The following is a 22,138-nucleotide window of genomic DNA, read 5'->3' as shown; positions in this document are numbered from 1 at the left end:
TAGCTTCAGAAAAAACCTTGAAATACAATGTCATTTTGCACAGTATTCCGTCCTTCACCTCTCCCAATGGAAGCACCTTAGGAAGGCTCTGTATGATTACAGCAAGCAAACGGGATTGATGAAAGATGAAACAACATGAGCTTATCTTTTAAAGCCTAGCTTTGCAGTGTAAATTAGTTCTCGATAATTCCATAATTCCAACAAGCATATTTTAACCAAAAAGAGAGAAAGCCAGGTCAATACCAGAAAGGATAAAACGTCTTTCTTGCCTTAAAGCTCTAAAGCTGTTAGAAATGTCTACCAATACGATCAGCTTAAGGTGAATTTGAGCAGTGCTGATAAATACTAGAAGGCAAAGATGGGCTGCTGTGGCATCTCTGTAGTTATATGTTATTATGTTGTACGGTTGTATTTTATTCAGTGTCGAACAGAAAAAAAGCAACACTATCAGATGTTATTAGGTGGTGATGCAGGTATCTAGTGAAGAATGACAACGTTTATCTTTGCTGTAATGTAAGTGAAAGAGAAAAAGGAGCCTTGGATATAAATCACAGCGATTTTTATCCACTGAATGACTTACAAAAGGTACAGTAAAGCAGCGAGGTGCTCGTCCCGCAGCAGCAGCAGCAGCAGTTGTTTCCTCCCTATGTGAGACCTTTATATACATCAGTCAGTGCTTGATTATATGCTGATCTCAGGCTTTGCTCTCCAGAGTCCGTGTTACTCCTCCATCAGGAGAGTGTTGACAGGGAAATGGAGAGTGGGCACAAAGCAAAGTCGGCTGTCATTTTGTGGAAAATTGCAAAACAGCTGTTCGAGACATATGTGGAGTTTCCATGGCAACCAGATAGGAACTGGTAGATAGAGTGGAAAAAAGGGAGAAAGAGCAAGTGAGGATGAGAGAGAAACCTAAATTAGGTACAGACTGACAGAGGGACGTGAATCGGGCGTTACTATCTTGATGCCCTACATCCAGATTCTTAAAAGCCCAACCTTTAAGAACACATCAGCCCTCCTCTCTTATGAAATGAGTTCATCACAGCCATGTTTCTGTAATATAACATTACAAATAGTCGAATCTACAGCCAAACCACAGCTAAACCCATGTACAAAAAGGTTGTTAGCAGCTTTTAGGCTTTCCTGCTCAGCTAGAAATCTATGGTGCCATTAATCTGTGTTTGTGTTTAACACCTGAATGGAGCTCTTCAGGAGCTCTTGCTTGCCTACACAGAAAATTACAAAACAAGTGCACTTTCCGGTTAAATAAACAGCACGTCTCTCCTCAGAAGAAGTCCATTTAGATCTCCCTATGCTAAATACAATGACTAAGCAAGCCATTGGAGGGGATAACCATATTATTCTTCCTTGAACTTTTTGGAGACAGATCTGATGCCCACGCTGAACGGGCTTGCACAGCAGACACACTACAAGATTAAATGTACTTTTCTTACTCACCTCCTTTCAATTCTTTGGCCCTTCCTTATCTTGCTGGACCATGATATTCAATGAATTTGATCAAATACCTATAATGCATGCTCTGTAATATGCTCTTACAGCAGTATTGCCAATTTTCTTCATACAGCAGCTAGATATATCCCCCCCCCCCCATCATTCCCTGCTAACCCCCATATGAGATTCTGCTCAAATCCCTCACCCTTATAAATACTTGTGTCTCTTTGGTCCTTATCACACAGTCATAGTCACAAGAGAGACTGTCTCACCTCACTGGCCCATGTTTCTGAAATGAGCTTTGACTATTATTCCCTTGTTTCAACCTTGAAAGGGGAAAAAAAAATGTACAGTTTTCCAATAATCCTTAACTCTGAATGCAGATGATCTCAGCAGTGAGTTGGATGAGATGAAACAGGCTTCTCCTGGCCTCTTGTCTTGATAGGTGATTTTATGGATTTCAGCCTCTGCAGCATGTCGTGCATGCCAACACAGCAGCGCAGTAATACATTGTCAAGGAAATAAAATAAAAGGTTTTGGACGAAAGTCAACCATACAATTAAAATTACAACTTAGTGAAAATAGCCTCTGATGAGCTTGTTTGAACAGTAAATTGATTATTATTCGATTCCTGTCTTTTATCCACACACACTGTATTGTAGTATACTGCATACTGTACATTGCATTGCAGCACTGTGGCTGCAGTGTTCCTCACAGACGAGCAAGCGTTGGATAAGTCGGTGGATATTTCATTGCTGTGTCTATTTTTTCTATTATGTACTTTAAGTCTCCTCATAAAACCCTGCAGTCTATAAACAGAAAATGTAATTGCTTGTTTGTGAGCAGTAAAGGGAAACTAGGACTGCAAAGTGAGCGTGTTTTAATCAGTTTCCAGGGCCGGCTGTATTTGGGGAAAAAGTGTTATTATACACTTCTCCTTCTTCGTTAATTAAAATGCTCAAACATAGATGGAAACATCTAAATTGAATTTCGACTTCAAACTGAGCACTGCAGACCTCAGCGAGAAAATGAGTTCACAAACCACTTTTATTTTTCCACACTCTCTTTCATCCCTTTTCGCTCCCTCTCATATTAACCTGTGCGGCCAAACCTCTAAAGGAACAGCGATGACTCATCAAATGAACCGAGAGTTTAATATTAGAAGCTCCGATAAACACCAGAGAAAAGTCTCGGCGCACTGTCGGATGACGCAGCTGACATTAAGGGAGACTCATGAGGTTTTAAACGCAGTTAAAGTAGACGGTATTATGACACGCGTGCGACCCGAAAGCCGAGCGGTTGGGGCGCATGGGCGCAAATGCCGCCAGCAGTGAGTCCTTGGTTTTGTTTGTCAGCTGGCAAAATCTTTACTGCATGTCATTCCCCTGATTTCTCTCTCTACATTTTCTGTCTCTTCTCATTGCACTATTTGGATAGAGGCAAACCAAGCCCACGCCAAAAAAAAGATAAATAAATAAATGAATAAAGATATCATTCTTTGCACCTCTGTGGGTCTAGACCCTGTTCTGTCAGGAACATGACAAGTGTTTGACATGCCTTTAATCCCAGCATGGTGTATTGCAGAGAAATATCAGTGTATTCCCCTTACATCCATATTCACTTACTTCTCTCTCTTCCCTCTCTGGTTTGAGTTTTATCATCTGGAGAGATTACACTTGGATGGAAGGCTAACTGATAACTTCAAGACTGAAGGTTTCCACCAACGTATACACAGCATTAATACAGACTTGTAAGCCTCAGAGATACTCAAAAACACAGTGCATGTAATGAGAAAGATACAGTTTCTTGGTATTTCTGAGCATTTTTATTTAATGCTCCTTCATATTATTGGAAGACATGCAAAGTTCATTTAAATTCACTGATTGAGCATTCAAATATTGCTCTGTTTTCACTACTGGCTGCAGCAGTTTTCACAGGATTCCTCACAGTTAAGAGGCATTTCGGGGTTACAATCAACAGCGCTGTTCAAACTTTGTACAGACGCTTTGCTGCACTCATCTGGTTCGACGCAAATTACAACATATAACACTGCATATGGCACACATGGTGTTGTTTTTGTTTTTGTTACTTCAGGCATGCTATGTTTCTAAAGCAACGCTCCAAAACTCCATTACTACTACCTCTAACTCGCTTCATTTCCACACTGTGGTAAAGTGATTGGAGTATGAGTCCCTTTGCTTCGCCTGCAGGATGGATCCATACACACTGATCAATAATGAAGGGTGGCTTTTCAGACACACTTCAAACAGTAATTACACTTCCATAAACTGCACACCGAACCGACACACAGCACAAGCGCAGACCACCAACTATACGTATACATGTCCCCACTGAAGAGAATACCAACACTGATGGTTGTGTAGTACTACTGCCAGTGGGGAAAACTTTGAGGTTTGACTTGAGGACTGTGCGAGATAAAAAGAAGTCAGGCGAGAAACAAAGATGTAGGATTCGTTCTCTGGGGATCATGCATGTCTTTCATGGCTACTCATCCAATGGTTGTTGAGATTTTTTTTTCCCCTCTGGGCCAAAGTGTAGGACTGATCGAACGTTCTAGAGATGCGAGTGTGGTTTTAATAACAACAACAAAACACAAACATGCACATACATGAACACAGAGCAACAAATCCTTATAACACAGAAACTAAATCTTTGCATTTATCGACGTGAGATAGCACCAAAGAAAACAGGTGCAAACTCGAGCAGATCGCAGCACTGGAGCCATTACAAGATGGGTTTTTGAAACGTTCCTCACTGGGTAATTTTAATTATGTGATGGTAAGTGCTGAGATCAGACTGTTGTTAGCAGATGTTACATCAGCATCAGATGAGTCAGAAACACTGTCGTCTTAAATTTACTTTAAATGATGCAAACCTCTATTAAAATTTGCTGAACTATTTATGTCACTCAGAATGTGTTCACATCATCTTTTGCCAGTAGTCATCATCTTAGTTAGAGACACAAAGTGTAATTTTATATCAATCACTATTGAAAAAGGAAGACAAAATAAATAAAAAACAAACTGATCGTAGGTTTCATGGTTACAGCTGCTGCTCTTCCATATGTGCCTCACTTTGATGAAGTTAAGAGATTGGTTTGGGTGGAAAAGCAATTCCACCAAATGTCAAAATGCAGCTGTGCCAGATGTTTGCATATGACAGATAGGAATGGAGAAGGCAGATGAGGCGTAGTATATGCTCCTATCTAACCATAGGGCTGTGTGCTATTTGTTTTTTTTTTTTTTTTTTACTGTAAACCTACAATATCCTTCCTAACCCGATGCTTCTTTCCTGCTGCTGTTCAATTTCTTTCGCTTTCCAATTTTTCATTTTCTCCACCGTGTTCACCATTCCCCGCTAGCTCTTTATCTCGTTTTCCTTCATCTTACATCCAGTACAAGACAAATGATAAGAAAATAAATCCTTTTGTGGCTGTGCTTGTTTGTATGTCCTTGTCTATGAGTGGCTGTTCATCTATATCGATATATCTATACATATATATATATTTCTGTAGCCATGCAGCAAGATAACGCAATGTTAAAGATCTAATTGTCTATCTGCTGCAAGGCGTTTATTTCCATTAGCCTGAGCTGTTTAGACACAGTCGTCATCAGTCACAGCTTCAATGCCTTGAAGGGATCCATGACATGCAGCTTCAGCGGTAGGACTGAAAGTATAAAATAATCAAGAAACTGATGCATTTTTCTGATCGTCATATTTGATATAAATGTGATAAAACTGCTTGAATCATAAAATCAGGCAATCATCAGGAAATTAGCATCACAGATTGTATTCCTGCAGCAGTATGCTTTCCAGGCAAAACACTGAGTTATCCTGGCACTGTCCTTGAGTTACCACCACCACCGTATTCGTCTCTATAGGCTCTCAATGCAACACATGTTGGTACACATTCCTTTTTCTCTCAAAATGCTTCTGCAGTGGTAGTGTTGTGGAAAAAAAAAAAAAAACACTAGCACCACTAAAGACTACTTAAGAACCATTGTCAAGATGGAGTGCTGATCCAGCCAAACCTAGCATTACCTCCAAGTGGTTTGAACAGATCCACAAGTCCTCACAAAGAAATAGATGCAGAAGTAAGTCTGACATGAACAGACACTAAAGCTTTCAAGCAGTCCTTTGACTGACAGAGTCTGTCGCTCACGCAGAGACTTGTGTGCATGAGTCTACTACTTCGTTTAATCTAGATCCAGTTCTTGCCTTGCACAGCACCAAAAGGTCGGAAGGCCTTCACATAGCAAAACAAATGGTAGCCCGGTACCAGTTTGGTGCCACGGTGGAGTGATTAGGCAGAGGAGTGTCTGATTCATGCCAAGCCAAGGCGCCCTGTTTTCAGCCTGGCTGTTGCAATGGCACACCAGCTGCTCCCACAGACCCCAGATGAATCTCACTCGCAGCCAGGGAGCAGAGATTAACACACTGACCTGCAAAGGCTGCTGGTAGGGACTGGCACAGATACGTCCGGACAGCTGGGTAAATGACTGGCAAATGAGTGTCACGGACAGACAGGAAGACGGGGGGGAGGTTGGACGAAAATCAGCGCCTTTTAGAGTCAGGTGTGAAGTCCCTCTAAATCTCACGAATTTATTGACTAAATGATATCACACAAACTGAGTATCTGAGTGTGTTTTCACAGGGTGAGATCCTCCTTAAACCCGAGGCCTGAGGGCAGAGAAAAGCTTGCAAAGTCCTTTAACTCCGACTGACAGTGAAAAAAAATGAACAAATGTGCACTTCACACAGATACGCTGGCAGAAACAAAGAACCCCTCAGACACAAAAACAGGCACAGAAAAGCACAGAAAAACTGAAGTAAGACGAAAGAAACCATTTTTAAATGCTCTGCTGCGTCTTTTTTTTTGGACTATTTTCATCCTCAAGGTCGTCTGTGTTTATCGGTAACACAAATCAATGGAGTACACTGGGTATTGGCGGGCTACCAGCTGTTTGAAACAAAAGACTGAATGGCTGAAACAGTGCCCGGTATTCATGTTATGATTCATCACTTTGTGTTTGTGTTGCAAATATGAGCACACATGAAACCGTAAACAATGCAATATTAATCCTACAAACCAGCAACTATCCATGGCCGTGTCAGCCAAGTCTAGCAAACCAAACGGGCTGTCGGATCGTATATTGTCTCGCTATTTTTAGCATTCGTTTCGCTTTGAAGAGCATTTCAAGCCGCCCTGTCAGCGCCTCTGAACATATACAGGTAGCAGAAAACAAAAGCAAATGGGTTTGTTTTCCCCTCGAGTTCAAGAAAAAGTGACTTCCAGTCTGCGGAACTGCAGTTTGGGCTCCTCTCAGCGTCAGAAATTATCATCTCTGCTGAGGTATTTTTGTCCTTGAAAACTGCACGAGGATAAAAGCTTCAGTGTGTTCCTTTCAGTCAAGTGGAGAGCTTTCAGCAGAACAAACTGTGTGACCTGCAGTGAGCAGCACTGATTTGGTCCACTGCTGCTGCATGTGTGTGTGACCCTTCAATATAGGAGGAAAAAAAACATGGCAAAACTAGTATCCATGCCCCACATACGCACCTTCTTTGTCGTCATGGTGAATGATGGCGTCTTGCATGACATCGGCGAGGCTGAAGCGGACTCGATGCTTCTTGCGGTGGGCGGTCGGGGCTCGAACCTTGATCCCACCTTGCTGCCGCTGAAGGGCCTTTTCCCTCTCGTAGTAAGCCCTAATTTGGTCGCAGCGCATCCTCCTGACCAGCCGCTGGCGCTGGCCAATGGGAAGAGACTCCAGCAGACACTGGTCTATCTCCATGTTCTGACGAAAGACATTACATAGCTGGAAACAACCTAGAGGGAAAGACAGAGAGAGAGATAATGATGTTTAATGTCAGAAAATGATACAGCTGCATAACACTAAATGCAATTCACATACACATTATTTGTTTTCATTCAAGCTCTGATGGCAAGCTGTCCATGCAAGGAGTGAGGAAGGAAATCTGGTCAATCAGTGAAAACATCACAATCCCTAATTTTTCCCTCTATAGACTCTGAGCTAATGAGAACAGGATCGTATAATAAAACACTGTCAGGTTCACCTCCAGGCGCGACTGTGTGTTTTATGCTATTGTTTTATGTGCATGTATGCAGTGCATGTCCATGTCAGCAGTCTGCCCAGTTGCGTGTGGGCAATCGTTTAGCATATTTACTGTAAGAGATATCTGCTGTCGGTTTAGCCCCGGGGTGCGTTGAGTGAGGCTTCACAGCATTTTATGTGTTGTTTCTCCTGTCCCGACAGAGTGCAGCAATTCTCCTGACTGTGCATAATCTCCCTGCCTCTCGGTGGAACGCAGCCAAACAGATCTCATCACAAGGCAGCTGCTGAACCTATTAGGGTCTGCTCGGATGATTAGGATGTACAGCGATTGTGCAGCAGGTGGGCTTCGAACGAGAAGCGAGCTCATGCAGAAAGCCAGAGAGGTGCACGCTATTGAGAAAAAAAATACGGCATGAGGTAGTGTAGGAAGGAGGAATTCTATGTGTAGGCTAAGAGTGGAATCTGGCATTGATAGCACTGATAATTTGACAAATTCAGGTCATCGCCAGCCCAGAGGACAAGCAAAATAAGACGAGGAGGATGCCTTTGCAGAGGCAGAGCGTGTTGTGTTTCTCTTACCGAATCATGTCTCTTTAGACCTGCTGTCTCTGTATCTCATTCCTTCTTTTATCAACCTCAACTTTGCTGTTTTTTTTGTTGCTGCTCTTGTCCTTTTGTGCCCATTTTGTTTTGATTCTACCCTCCTTGGAGCTTTTTTTTTTTTTTCCTATTCAATGATCTGCTTGAATGTAGTGCTCTTTATCTCAAGCATCTCTTACTTTCTTTTTTTAGGGTGAATAAGCACGCATCAGTCTTGTTCATCAGGTGAGAGGTATTGTCAGAGGGACGCTTTTGAAGCACGTCGTGTTGCCTGTCTCTTTCGCATTACTTCATCGTGTCTTAAAATAACCCTGAGATGCATGTTTTTATTGCAGGGCTCTTGACGATGACTGACTGATCAGGTTTTTGCCAACGATTCAGTTAAAGGTGCTTTTTTTGTGGGAATAAAAAGGTGTTTAGAAAAAAAAATCACATCTGTTGTGGGACTTTTCACTTTGGTTGTCAGAGATACAGCCATAGGCCGCAGATATGCTCATAAGGGTAAACGTGCAGTTGGGTGACAAATGAAAAGAAAAACAAAAACTTGTTAAGGTGCTGGGCCAATATGTGCTGCCAGAATAGTATTATTCTCTCATTGTGTGCTTTGGTGATGGTGGTGAAGAGCACAGCTTAACACAGAATAACCCATAGGTGTTCAACTGGGCCATAATATACGATTTACATCATTTTCATGTTCATCAAACCGTTCAGTGACTCCCTCTCAGGGTACAAGTGAACTCAGATAAATGCCCCCCACAGTTTAACCGGATCCCCTCACTGTAGGAGTCCATGGTTCAGGTTTTTCCTATTTGTCAGCCATCTGTATCTCACCAACAACAGCTCACATTAGTAGTAGCAGCTCATCGTGTAAGACTCCTGGTAACATGCGATCGAGTTCCAAGGCAGATGAGCTACAAGGCGATGCAGAGAAAGCGGGAGAGTCATGGGAGAGTTTGGGAGAGCCCCCAACAAACTTTAAAACTGCACGCCGCACTATTGCATTCCCTGAAAAGCAGATTCTCTTCCCACAAGCTGTCAGCGTCGAGGGAACTAGCCTGGCGAGTGTGAAAGCCGAGTGGCGTGCCAAATCCAGCATGGCATACCACATCGTAAAAGAGGAGATGCCTTTTGCTGAAATCAAATCACAAAATCTTCTCTAGAAGACCAGCAACTGATAAACTATTAGTTTTTAAAATGTTGCCCAGGGGTATTTGTCCTGTTTGTTCTTGACCATCTGTCTGTGATCTGGGTTTTGCACTATTCTCCACACTTTATCTCACAAAAGTCTCTCTCGCCCTTAAATTTATCAAAAAATACACTTAAATCTGATAGTAAAGGAATCAAAGACGTTTCTAGGACAATACACTGTCTTTTTTTTTTTAAACATTATGCCGCATAATAGAAGCAGTGTCGCCAAGTCTGGCGTTGGTGCTCACATCTGAGAGACTTGCTGGCACTGGTGTGAAATTTTAGTCTGGAGCTTAGCTTTGAACAATGTTAACATTCAGGAGCGAAATGCAACACAACAACAAAAGATGTCCTCAACAGTTTCTCAACGGACACGAGTGCACCCATAGACTCTACTTCATACAGCAGTTTCCCATCTGTAGGGGCTTAGGTGTGTTTGGACTAGATCTTTATCAGACAGAGACAAAGACATCCAAGCAGACAAAAGGCGCGGCTGTGTTTCAATGTGCCTATTTTTTTTTTTTTTTACTGTTTGATATACAGTACATTTACACATTCATTCAAACACCTGCCCCCTCCACCCTGGTTTTGCCACACATATACACACACACACACCTCCTGCACAATACATTGGTGCCATCTGCTCTGGTTAGACATGTAAAAAAAAACTGTTCTTTTGTATTCAGGTTCCAGACAAGAGAGGGTGGAGGGGAGGGGTGGGGGCGGCACAAAGCACCTGTTCATGCCAGGTGCTTCAACTGTATTTTATTTTAGGAACCTGGCTGCCGCATGAGCAGACACACACACATATATAAACACAAAAACACACTCAAACTGCTGCTTTTTTCTATTTCCATACCCCTCTGTTTCTCTACTGTCCAGCATCCTTAGCTCCCCCTCTCCTCATTTATTCTTCAACTCACATAAAATCCGCCCTCCCACCTTCTCTTAAGTCCTGATGTGGAGTGTGTTCAGTTTGTCTCCATAGCAGACACCTACTGAAGTGAGTGCACTGGCACAAGTTGGCCTCATCCACAGTACACTGACACACAGATTACTGCAAGGCCACAAAAAAAATCAGTGCATCAAGGGCAGAATTTATTACCGTTTATGGTGCATAAAGCAAAATGTATCTGCATGCACACGTACAAGCACGCGCCCTCCGATGACTGTGAGCACAGAGCTCTCTGGTGATATATAGTCGATACTTCGGAAAAGCTATTTTCTTGATTAAACAATCAATCATTCACTTTTACGCAAGAGAAAGAACTGGTCACAGATGATGATGTGATACAGGCCATACTTATATTTCTGTTAGATGACTTGAGCTTTTAACTTATCGAAATGATTTTTTTTAAATAATCGGCTGACTAATCATTTATTATAATAATTATTTCAACCTTCATTGAGGTTAAACAGGCAGGGATGCAAGCACGAGGATGAGAAACTGTCGCGTTGTCTTCTTCCATGATTTATCTTCATTGAAGGTGTAGTGGGGAAGTGTGAGAGTGCGAGGATGAGTGACAAATTTGCCAGACTAAGAAAATGTAAGCGCCCCAGCTCCGCCAGTTCTGTCACACATGATGACAGCGCGGTGAGCACCATCTCCAACTCTGCCCCTCACTGTGGCCATTATCTACTCTCGGTTTGTCCGCTTACATCCTTCACAGCCCTTTTGTCCCCCTCGTACATCATCTATTAAACGTACATTCAAGGTTACAGTCGCGTAAACCCATAAACTCCCAGCACATGGAAGACCTCACATGAGATGACATACTGGCGCTGGCATTACTCACACACGAGAAATTAAAGTGCACAGAGTACGTAGTAGATTATATGAGGAGAAGCTGAGCAAGCTACAGTAATGATATTTACATAAAGTCAGGCAAATCCATTTCTGTAAGTAGCTGCACAGTAATTTACATGTGGCTTTAGATGACAGGTTGTGACTAAAAAAAGAAAAAAGTCTCTCCTAACCTGCTCAGTGGAAAAAGGCCGAATGATGTGTTGATATGAAAATATTGATTATCAGAACATTCCCAGGAGCATTTTTTCTTGTTTGTTCTTCTTGTTTTAGATAGAAACACCAACAATCAATAAGGATGAACTAGAATTAACCCTGATGCATCAAAAATTCCCATTTTTCACACACATATGCATATTCACATCGATCTGGTTGATGAAAACACAGTCATTCCAACTAAACTTTGCAAATTATGTCCAAATGTTCGCTCACAATTTGCTCTGAAAGCAAACATTACAGGAAGGCTTAATGTCTGCACTACATGGCCGTGCCAAATAACACCGGCAATTGCTACTGTATGATGAATGGCTGTGAACAAATTGATGGAATGTGAATGAGAGTGGGAAAGGACGGCAGGTCTGATGGGAAATAGGGCTGAATGAATCTGAGAGAGATGCAGTGAGCGGAGAGACAGAGGGAGGGAGAGACAAGGAGCTTTCCTCTGCTGCCATCCCATCTCCAGGCGATCAGTTATTGATTGAATGTAGAACATCCCATGCAGGCTCCAGCTAATAACACTGACAGCACTGCAGGAGCTTGTAAATTAGAAAATAGCACACATACACCTGTACACAAACACACACACACACAGAGGATGGAAACTGCAGACACTATAAATATGCAGGATACACAAAGAGAGGGATAGGGATGGATTAAGGAGGAAGACTTTGACAGCCTGCATCACCTCTATCATAGGACTCACTCATCTGTCCCCCCCTTTTTTTTATTTAATCCTCCCTCTTTCCCTTCTTCCTTGCTACTCTCAAATATCAGCGTCTCTCCCTCTCCAGCGTTCAAGTCACTCTTTGCAACACTTGGCTGCATTCTTGATATGTCACTCATCCCATCCTCACCTCCTTTTACATTTTCCCATCCTGCCATTCCCTCCTTCTCTCCCATGCTCCTCTAAATCACCCTCAGTTTCCTCTCCATCTGTCCTCCTCTCTCTGCAGCGACTTTCTCTCTCTGTCAGTCTGTCACTGTGTTATATGAACACGCCAGACGCTACCATGGGATCTTTGTGGCTCCATTTCATCTTTCTTTTTCCCCTTTTGCGGCTACCTGCCGCATTCACCGGTCAACTTCACACATCTGCAGCAGCAGCAGCGGCTCTCTGCAGCAAGCTCACACACCCACTTACTGCACACACACACACTGAGGGGACACAAATTCCCATTTGAAGTTTACACTGCTGCTGTGTCTGCAGCAAACGAGCAGAATTCTTAAGCATGTGGATGCACACAGTAAGACAAGCTGCTTAAATATATCTATGTATATATATAGTAAGTGCTAATACAACAGGCACACACCCATGGCTGAGGCACACACACACACTTTGCATGCACAAATACAGAGCTGCTGAACGGCTACTTACAACATTTGATGAAATGGTAGTGAGACATTTTCTGAGTAAGTCAGACAGTCCGCCAGTCAGGTAGAAAGTCTGGCAGGCAGGAAGGAAAGGTAGGCGGGGAGTCAGTGAGTCAGGCAGGCAGGCAAATAGTAGCCAGCTACAGGTTCCAGAAAAACTAACTAATGCAGAGCTTGTAACCGGCACGATGCATTATTAATCTGTCTCCCTGCATGCTATCCAAACTCCGTTCCCCTGTCTGCATTATTCACCAGCAGCAGCAGCAGCAGCAGCAGCAGCAGCTCCGGTTGCAGCCCATGCAGCACATGCACACAGTCCCAGACTCCCTCACTCACTCACTCACTCACTCACTCTCACACACTCACTCACACACTCACACACACTCACACTCAGACATACACTCCCTCGGTCAACCCGTCAGCAACGGGGAGCTGCGGCTGTTTCTAGCTCTTCCTCGCCTACAGCCAGATAACCGCTGCACAATGTCTTCCAAGCCATAGCCAACGCACGTGCTCCACTGGCGTCACTGACTGACAGCCGGCTCAGCCCTCCTCCAGCTCAACACACCCCCGATGACGCAATGCCTCCTTCGCCTCCTTCCACACACCCCTCCCAGCCTCCTTCCACCACAAATGCACGCACATACAGCAGTGAGTCATACAGATGCACATTTCTTTGGTCTATCCTCTATCTTCTTCTGAAAAAAAAAAAGAAGAAGAGGTGGTGATGGGTGGGTGGTTTCATCGTGCTTCCCTGTATTTTAACACAAAGAGAGAGAGAGAGTAAGGGAGGTCACTTGAGAAAACAGAGGGATGGAATTAAAGGAAAAAATGTAAATGCAGATACAGCAGGGGGAGCAAGAGAAAGAGAAATAAGCAAGAGACAGCAGGGGATGGGGAGAGAGAGGGGGGGAGTGTTAAATTTGATAGAAGGACGCTAAAGAGGGAGAGAGAGAGAAAGAAAAGAGAGGCGAAGCTGCTGCAGTGCGGCTTTTGGTTGCTGTGACGGGTTAAGTGTTCATCAATGGTCTTAAACTGGTCGGAAATTAACGGCAGATAAGTATAGTTTGCTACAACGGCAGGGCTCGTTGCGTTAACACACACTCGAGGATGCACTCATCATGCTGCAACACACACACGGCGTGACGCAATGTGAACTATGCGCTTGCAGTGTTAGTGTGTCTGTAGGGCAATCTCTATGACTTTGTGCTTTAAGGCTGATTTGCATATATGAATAACTAAGCCTTGCATTAAAAAAAAGGGGGATTTGCACAAGAAGGGTGAGAATGTGAGGGTGAAGGAGAAAGAGTGAGCGAATGAGAGAGAGGAGGGAAGATGGGAGAGAGAAGCAGTGAGGGGAAAAAAAAAAAACAACTGAAGATTAAAAAGAAATGGATGACCGTACAAGAGTTTAACCAGCAGTGTGGGACTGAAGCGAGACTGTGACACACATTTTGGAAATCTGTGCCAGGGTGCTTGCAACATGTACGGGTATAATATAGCGCGCAGAATTTTCTCTGGGAGATTTTGGAGCTATTATTTCACCACGGCTGTCAAAAACGTGGGAATGTGGAGATAAAAAAGAAAACAGGAGAAGCAGGTGAGGTTCACTGGGTGATGGTAGCAGAGGAGCAACAGATCGAGCTTGAAAGAGAATGAGGGAAAGGCAGGCTGGGAGATGGATTGTGTGTGTGTGTGTGTGTGTGTGTGTGAGAGTGGATGCTCGAGTAATTCCTGTCACAGGAAATCAGGTCAAAGAAACTACTCACTGCAGCTTCTGCAAAACACTGCTAGGGACAAGTACTCCAACATCCACCAGGTTGACAGGTTTATGTGGCATGTGTATCAACGCATGCCTGAGTTCCCAAGGATTGCACCACAACTAGTACTTAATACATTACTCTGCTAAATACACAGAATTTTTGGACAAGGATTAAAAACTCTACTCGTGATATCCAGACCTCACAGCAGCAGATCTGACAAGAAAATGACGCGTTTTTCTATCTAAATGTCATTAAACATTAACGGCTAAAAGGGAAACTTTGTTATCTGTGCCCGCAGCAAAAGATATTTAAGATGCTGTTCCAGGAAGGGCTGGAACATCGGAACACAAGGTAATACAAGGTCTCAGTGTGAGACATCCCGCTAGAAGGCAAGACAACTCATCTGTGGTGTAACGGCGACATGATAATGGGTTGGTGTCGAATAATTTCCTCCTCTCTATAGCTACAAGTAGGTCAAGCACCTGAGCAGTGATTTAGACGGAGAGCACAGATAGAATGAAGAAAATGAAGACCATAGAGGGGAAGGTACATCATGAACATGCATGCAAGTTATTTTATTCACTGCTAAAAGAGAGAAAAAAAAGCTGCAGCAATTACTGGTGAACCAGTTTTTTTCATGTAGTACACGGGGAGAGAGAATCTTTGGAATTCAATTCATTCAACATCCATTCTCAGTGGGTTCTTTTCATTGTCTAGAGGTGTCATCTGTACCAGAGCAAATGTAATGAATTGTAGCTCAAATTGCCGCACACATTGTGTTTGGCTGAGATTGTGCCTCCGTGCTTCCCTACAGCAGTGACAGATTCTCACTATGGCAGCTTTTGACCCAGAGGAGATGACAAATTTCATTCTCTTGGACATAGCTGTCACTCTGTCATTATCACCCTCAGGTGTCAATCAATCCTGCGACCGTGTTACCACCACGGTTGACACCCTGGTGTGTGTGCATATGCGCGCTTGCATGCGATTTGTTTAGCCGACGCCGAACGGCGCAGGATGCCCGATGAAAGAAAACGCTCCCAATTACGGCGGAGCCAAAGGCGCTTGGAATGTTTGGGCATGATGCATTATATATGAAAAGAGACCTCTTTGAATTAATTATTTATCAAGTGTGATATATTTACACAAATAAATATTTATTTATTTTTACCAGTCAAATTTTAAATTTTGAATACTATTTGAATGAATAATGGATTGTTTAATGTTCTGATGCAAATAAAGACATCGAGTAGTGGCTGGACTTTGTGATTACATCCTCCTACACACACATTCACACACACATTTGTACAGCTATCGTTGTGATATAATGCATTTTCTCACCCCTTAACCTAAACTTAGCCACCACAACTAATTGTTTAACCCCAGTGGTTAAGCTTGGCTGGTAGTAAGGGATTTTTGGGGCTGATTTATCTACATTTCACTCCCTCCCCACATTATAAGGAGAAATCTTGGCCTTGGCCTGAGCTGATGTTTGACACAGATTTTTATATGCTTACATGGGTTTACAAATCCAGTGGTCACAGAATCACTGGGGGCACCCAATTAATATCAAATATGCTTAATATTTATGTGTTTAAATCAGGATGATTAACATTACAATACATGATGACCACTGCCATCCAGAGCAGCAGATGCTGTTGCCAAGTCCTGCCAAACATTTTAGCCTCTTGATGCTAGCATTAGCTAAAAATATTAAAACTAGTACTTAAAATCTTACCTCCAGATCCTACTAAAGAATAGACAATCACATCTCTCCTAACCATTTTGTTTTCCAAACTTGTTTAGTCTTCAGATTTTCTTTTTTTCTCACTGCAAAGTTATTAGTCTCCATTTCATTTACCGTATTTTCAGACTATTGAGCGCACCTGAGTAGAAGCAGCACCCACTAACTTTAAAAAGAAAAAACTATTTGTACATATATATAGGCTGCACTTGTCCATGTTGTAACATGAGATATTTACACAGAAAGATGTTACATAGAAAGGTTTTTTAAACTTTTAATTAAATACACACCAGTGACATACACAAATACGTACCGTAAATGCTTTTTTCCAAACAATGCCTGTAACACAGCTGGTTACAAAAATAAAAAATACAGCAGTCTACCAGGAAAAGTCATTGATCGCTATCTTCATCTTCCTCTTGGACACTAAAACCACTAAAGTCGTCTTCGTCAGTGTCGGAATTGAACAGCCTAAGAATTACTTCATCACACACTTCCTCAGTCTCTCTTTCGTTGTCGCTCTCAATGTCACTTTTGTCTCAAGGCAAATTTGTAAAAATCGTAAAAATCCATAAATTAGGTGCATCATTGTTTAAGCCACAGTGTTCAAAGTGTGTGGAAAAGTAGCGGCTTATAGTCCGGAAATTACCGTACATCTACGTCCCCATGAGATGCCATGAGGTGGCGCACTGCCCCTGAATGCTCTCTACAGCATCACAATCCCAATGACATCCTTAGTATGTGATTTAAAACTACTTCCATATCTTGCAGTGCAGCGTATGTCAAAGATTAGAGAGGAGGATATACGTGAAGGTTCTATCTAAGCGTGTGATGCAACCTAATTTCAAAATCTGCTAGGATTTTGAAAATCTTGAGGTTTGCTAACTCTAATCCAACCAAAACCCAATTCTAACCATAACCCTCAAAAAGCCCTTTGAAGGGGTGTGAAAAAGTGAAGATCAGCCAAAAGATCCTCAGTTTTCAAACATGTCCTCTCTCTGAAAGTCAAACTGGTCCTCACAAAGATAGCTGGACAAGCACCCCCACAAACACAAAACCACCGAGGCTAATCCACTGCCTTTTTATTGATTATGTTATCGCCTCCTTCTGTCTACATCTTAACCCCTCTCCTCTATAGCAGCATTGTCAAAGCAATCTGATTGCCCTGCAGGGATTTTCCAGAAACATTGAAACTTACGGCAACAGCGTGTATTGCATCATGTTGTTCCACATAAAGTTCTCAATTAAACACACACAGAATCTGTAATTTGCTCTGTGTACGGTTACAAATCTGTAGCGAGACAGTGTTGTGCTTGTTAAACTGAGGTAAAACTGTTATCTCAGTTTAACAAGAACGTCGCTACAGTTTTGTTGTTTTGTTATTGTAGTGTCCATTTTTATAGTAATTGTGCTAAAACACTGACATGGTTTATTTATTTGTTTTTGATGTAGAAATGTGAGATCTCATTTAATTGCTCCAATATACAGTATGTTAGCATTTATTAGATTAAAATAAGGTTTATTATTATTATGCATTCAATCATGCATTGATGATCAAACTGCCATAGTTTATCAAATCAAACTAATTTAAGGAAATGATGTCACCTGAGGTGGCTCGGTGGTTTGCACTGTCGCCTCACAGCTAGAAGATCCCCAGTTTGCGTCCTGGGATCTTTCTCTATGGGTTCTCTCTGGGTTCACTGGCTTCCTCCCACAGTCCAAAAACATGTTGAGGTTAATTGGTGATTCTAAATTGTCTGTAAGTGTGAATGTGAGTGTGTGACATGTAGACAGTGTGTCTCTAAGGGTAGCCCTGTGATAAACTGGTGATAGACTCCAGCCCCCCCTCGACCCTAGTAAGGATTAGGCGGTGTATAGATAATGGACGGATGGATGTCACTACTCTCCTTGTTTGCACTATTTCTTATATTTATATGTACATTTTTTATTTTTTCCTGTCTCGTATATGTGTACCTCTGTTGAATGCTGCTATCAACGATGTGAATTTCTCCACTGTGAGATAAATAAAGGCATATCTAAAGGCATATCTTATGTCACCAGACATACAGAAATAGAGACTTACAAACTTGTCCTTATCATAATCTCTTCCGTTTGTTAACTCACACAAACAGTATTTCCTGCATTATGGTTTTAGCTTTTTTATGCCACAAGATTGTTCTTTTTGTACGTTATTAATATGTAATAACGTTTCATAGCGACAAAACCACGCATTTATTTATCTACACAATAAGTTGCGCCCCAGTGAACAGTTGTGTAGTCATCTGGCAACACAAACAGCAACAACATGTAGATAGTAGTTAGTTTACAGCTGTGTCCCATTTAACTGCTCAAGAGTATGTCATCTAATGTCTGTGTGGGAAGAACAATTTGGCCATCTGACTGCTCTACGGTGTAGATGCTGGTATTGTTCATATGCCATTGAGGTTGCGGGAGTCATGTAGTGATGTAATTTACACCTGCTGTTGTCACACCTGGCTGTTAGACAAGATTAGAAGGTCAGTTTAGTGCTCGCTTCCCCTTCTGCTCTTGGACAATTTTACAAGCTCCACTATGTGTGTAAGTGTGCGTTCTTATGTGTGTGTACTAATATTAAAACACAGAGCTCAGAAAGAACAAACATCAGCCATGAAGAAGACATTAGACTTCTCCATTCCAAGAAAATGAGACTTTCCTAACTAACATTCTCGCCTGTTTTTCTTGAAAGGACTGTAAGCAGCATGGAGGAATTTGCAATGCTGGAATTCACTTGGATGTTTGTCAAACATTTTTAGACCAAATTAATGAATAATTGATGAATTACATAAAAATAACTACAGATACACTTTTCTGTCTACAGACAGCGGGTGTGAAATCTGTTTTTTTATCACTCTGTGGACTGAATTATGGTGTAATCCAATCATTTCTTATGCCAAATTAGCAGCTCAGTCAAGGTTTAAACTGAGCAGCAGGCATTACTATCTAATATTCTTAATGCTAGCGATTAGCCTCGCAGTAATATCGGTCAGTTCCAAAGCAGATCATGGCCTGCAAAGGGGGGATTTGAGCATTTTTCTGCAGAGCACGGAAAAGCTGCCAACTTATAAATGCTGAAAAAGATGAACCAGTATTTATCAAAGTACCTGAAAGCTGAAAAAGTGCAGAGTGGGGTGTTGATTCTGAGTAATAGAACCACCAGCATAAGAAAACCTACCTTAGGCCAACAATATTACTGAATGCAGCACACTCCCAAACTGTTACACTGCATCCGTGACATTGACTAGTCTCTAAGGATATTTGCGTATAGGTTCTGTTGACTGTATATTGAAGATGGACAGATTTCTGGTCTGAAAAGTGAAACAAATGAAGATGTGCTTAAAAACATGCATTCTGTCTAATGGCCAGGAGGGGGCGATTCTTTTGGCTGCAAAAACAAGTCTGTTGCACAAAGAAGATTGTGTGGAAGTCTGAAAATGACCCTCCATCCCACTTGATTTATAACCTCATCAAACATTGAGGTTACGATCTAATTAGGGGCGTCACGATATGCCGGTATCGATCACCTTGATATTTTAAAAATAAATTATTGATATGATGTTAATCAATAATAAGACATGTAATAAATAATACATACATATGATAATTTCATAAATAATCCAGTAACTCTCTGGTTGGCCCTCCGACATAAAGTGGAACAACATAGAGTACAATTACTGTTACAGACTCTCTCGTCACTTCTGTACACTTATTTTTGCAAAATCATTTGCCAAAAAAGAGACAAAACACACAATGAACAAGGGTTAAGAATAATGTGACTTACACCATAGTGTTTAAAAAAAATCTATTGATATCACAGTAATATCCTTATCATGAATTCTTTTGTCTACAACAGTTTTGTAGCAAAAATCTAACATGCAAGTCTTAACCGGTAGTTTCAAGTAACAATCATAGTGCAAAGAATGCATGCTTTAGTGACTGACAAGGCACAACCGTATGGATCTGCATAGAGTCCTCAGGTTCTCCAAAATTATAACTTTGATACATTTCCTGCTTAAATATATGAATACCAATAATAACCCAATGCCCCAGCAACAACAGTCAATGTCAATGCAAGGCTGCGGAGGATGTGAAAAGAAGCCATAAGAGTGAATTATTGTACCGGAGTGCGTTCGCACATTATCATATCCAACCAGAACTTCACGTCTCTCCACCTCCACATGTCAGACTGCTGCTTATGAAAGGTTAAATCCTTGCAGAGATAAGAGCGGGCAGCACTTGAGCGCACATTTTAATCAGTTGATCACTCGATCTGCATACTTTATGTTTAGCTGCTATTTAAAAGTTACAGTATGAAAGCTGAGTTTGCATACAGAGATGTTCACTGTATTGGTAGAAAGACAAGTTAAACAGTCGTCACTGCCTGTAAATAGCTTCATCAAATTTGTCAAAGTGTACTTGTTGTAAAATATGTTGCAGTTGTTTGACTTATATTTGAAGGCATGATGTAAATATGAAGAGTTCATTTGCAAAAACAGATAACTCCATTTTTGTAGATTATTAGAAAACATATTTTTTTGTTGTTTGCTTGAGATAATATCAATCAAACAGAAGCTGAGTGGATTTGACTCAGTAGAAATGACAAAAATAGAGATAACTGAAGTTTGATTGACATTGTCTCAGGTAGACGATGGAAAAGTGGGTTTTCTGAAGGTTTGTGAAGATGGAGTTATCTGTTTTTACAAATGAATGCTTCATATGTGAACCATCACACTGTGTCTGTCAGTCAGATGCTCTGTGAAGTTGGATGTATTGACCAACATCTTTTACAGAGGGGCTTTTAGGTGTCTGTGGACAGTCAGCGAGGGCACTTGTATCTGCAGCCATGCCTCTCATTTTGTCACCATGAAAGTTACAATGTGCTTATAGGAAGAGAGAAAAAACAAGGTTGGCGTGCCCACTGTGCCTGCAGGGAGAGGAAGCAGAGCGCTGCACACACACACTGTCCTGCTGTCACACACTGAGGCAACTCAGCTTCTATTGAAGTACTTTCGTTCTTAAAGTATCTGTACTAATAAAATTGAGTACAGTATTACTTTTAAAAGGGACTGTTCCTTTCTAGTATCGGTGCATCATGCAAAACTGAGTTCATCTTTTCTTTACAGTCTGTGATAGTGTCACATACAAAGCTCAGCCTGTCACGGTGCAGAATCAGTGCTATTTGAAGAAAACAAATTGAATATATCAGTGGAGACACACGAGAGTGGACAACAGTTGGACAGATGAAGGTAAAAGTGGTAAAGATCAGTCCACGCTGTCCATCTGCACATATTGTAGTTTTGCCAGTGTGACTCAGACAGACAGGTGTTCACAAGGCCAGCGTTGGTTTCAGCAGCTCACAGACACTGACTCAACAGTCATGGCTGCAGAATTACAGCTTTCTCCCTTATAAATCAGATTCACGGGCTTGTCACACAGCAGGCGATGTCACCTTTGAACCATTCACTTACAACTTCACAACAAATATTACCCGTGAGTTCAGTCGCTGAACACAATATGCTTCATAGTTGTGGGATTTTGCGCCGGTACATATTCCATGAATAGAAAGGCATACAATACAAAACCACAAACCTTCTGAGTGACTGTTCCCTGACAGTGACTCATCAGCAGCATTTATATTGATGTTTAATTGGAAAAACAGCTCACTACTGAGTCATTGCCGAACCAAAACAAAGCACGGATAAAACATCAATGTCCACCAGTTTCAAGGACTGAGTTGCAAGCTTTTAAACATTTGTTGTGTGTCGACTGAATTACTTGACTTGTTGAAAATATCACATCAGAGCTTTTCAGATTTCTGCTCATTTGATCGATTCTATTTTCTCCATGGAGCTATTTTACAGACGCTAGA

The 22,138-nt window shown here is 41.8% G+C and overlaps 1 protein-coding gene across 1 annotated transcript; it reads right to left on the bottom strand.

Annotated features, from left to right (window-relative positions):
- Positions 1 to 7,027: 7,027 nt before the first annotated feature.
- Positions 7,028 to 12,886, bottom strand: LOC103370070 (unconventional myosin-XVI; the record flags this gene model as incomplete). The annotated part of the gene is made up of 2 exons (XM_008298983.1): positions 12,731 to 12,886; positions 7,028 to 7,297 (listed from the first exon to the last, which is right to left on the bottom strand). Coding segments are annotated over exons 1-2 (298 nt in total), but the record flags the coding sequence as incomplete, so codon positions are not given.
- Positions 12,887 to 22,138: the final 9,252 nt, after the last annotated feature.

Source organism: Stegastes partitus, unplaced genomic scaffold, assembly GCF_000690725.1.
Source record: "Stegastes partitus isolate 25-593 unplaced genomic scaffold, Stegastes_partitus-1.0.2 Scaffold1366, whole genome shotgun sequence".
NCBI lineage: Eukaryota > Metazoa > Chordata > Actinopteri > Pomacentridae > Stegastes > Stegastes partitus.
The sequence above is the reverse complement of the archived record's forward strand: the minus strand, read 5'-3'. Positions and strand labels throughout refer to the sequence as shown.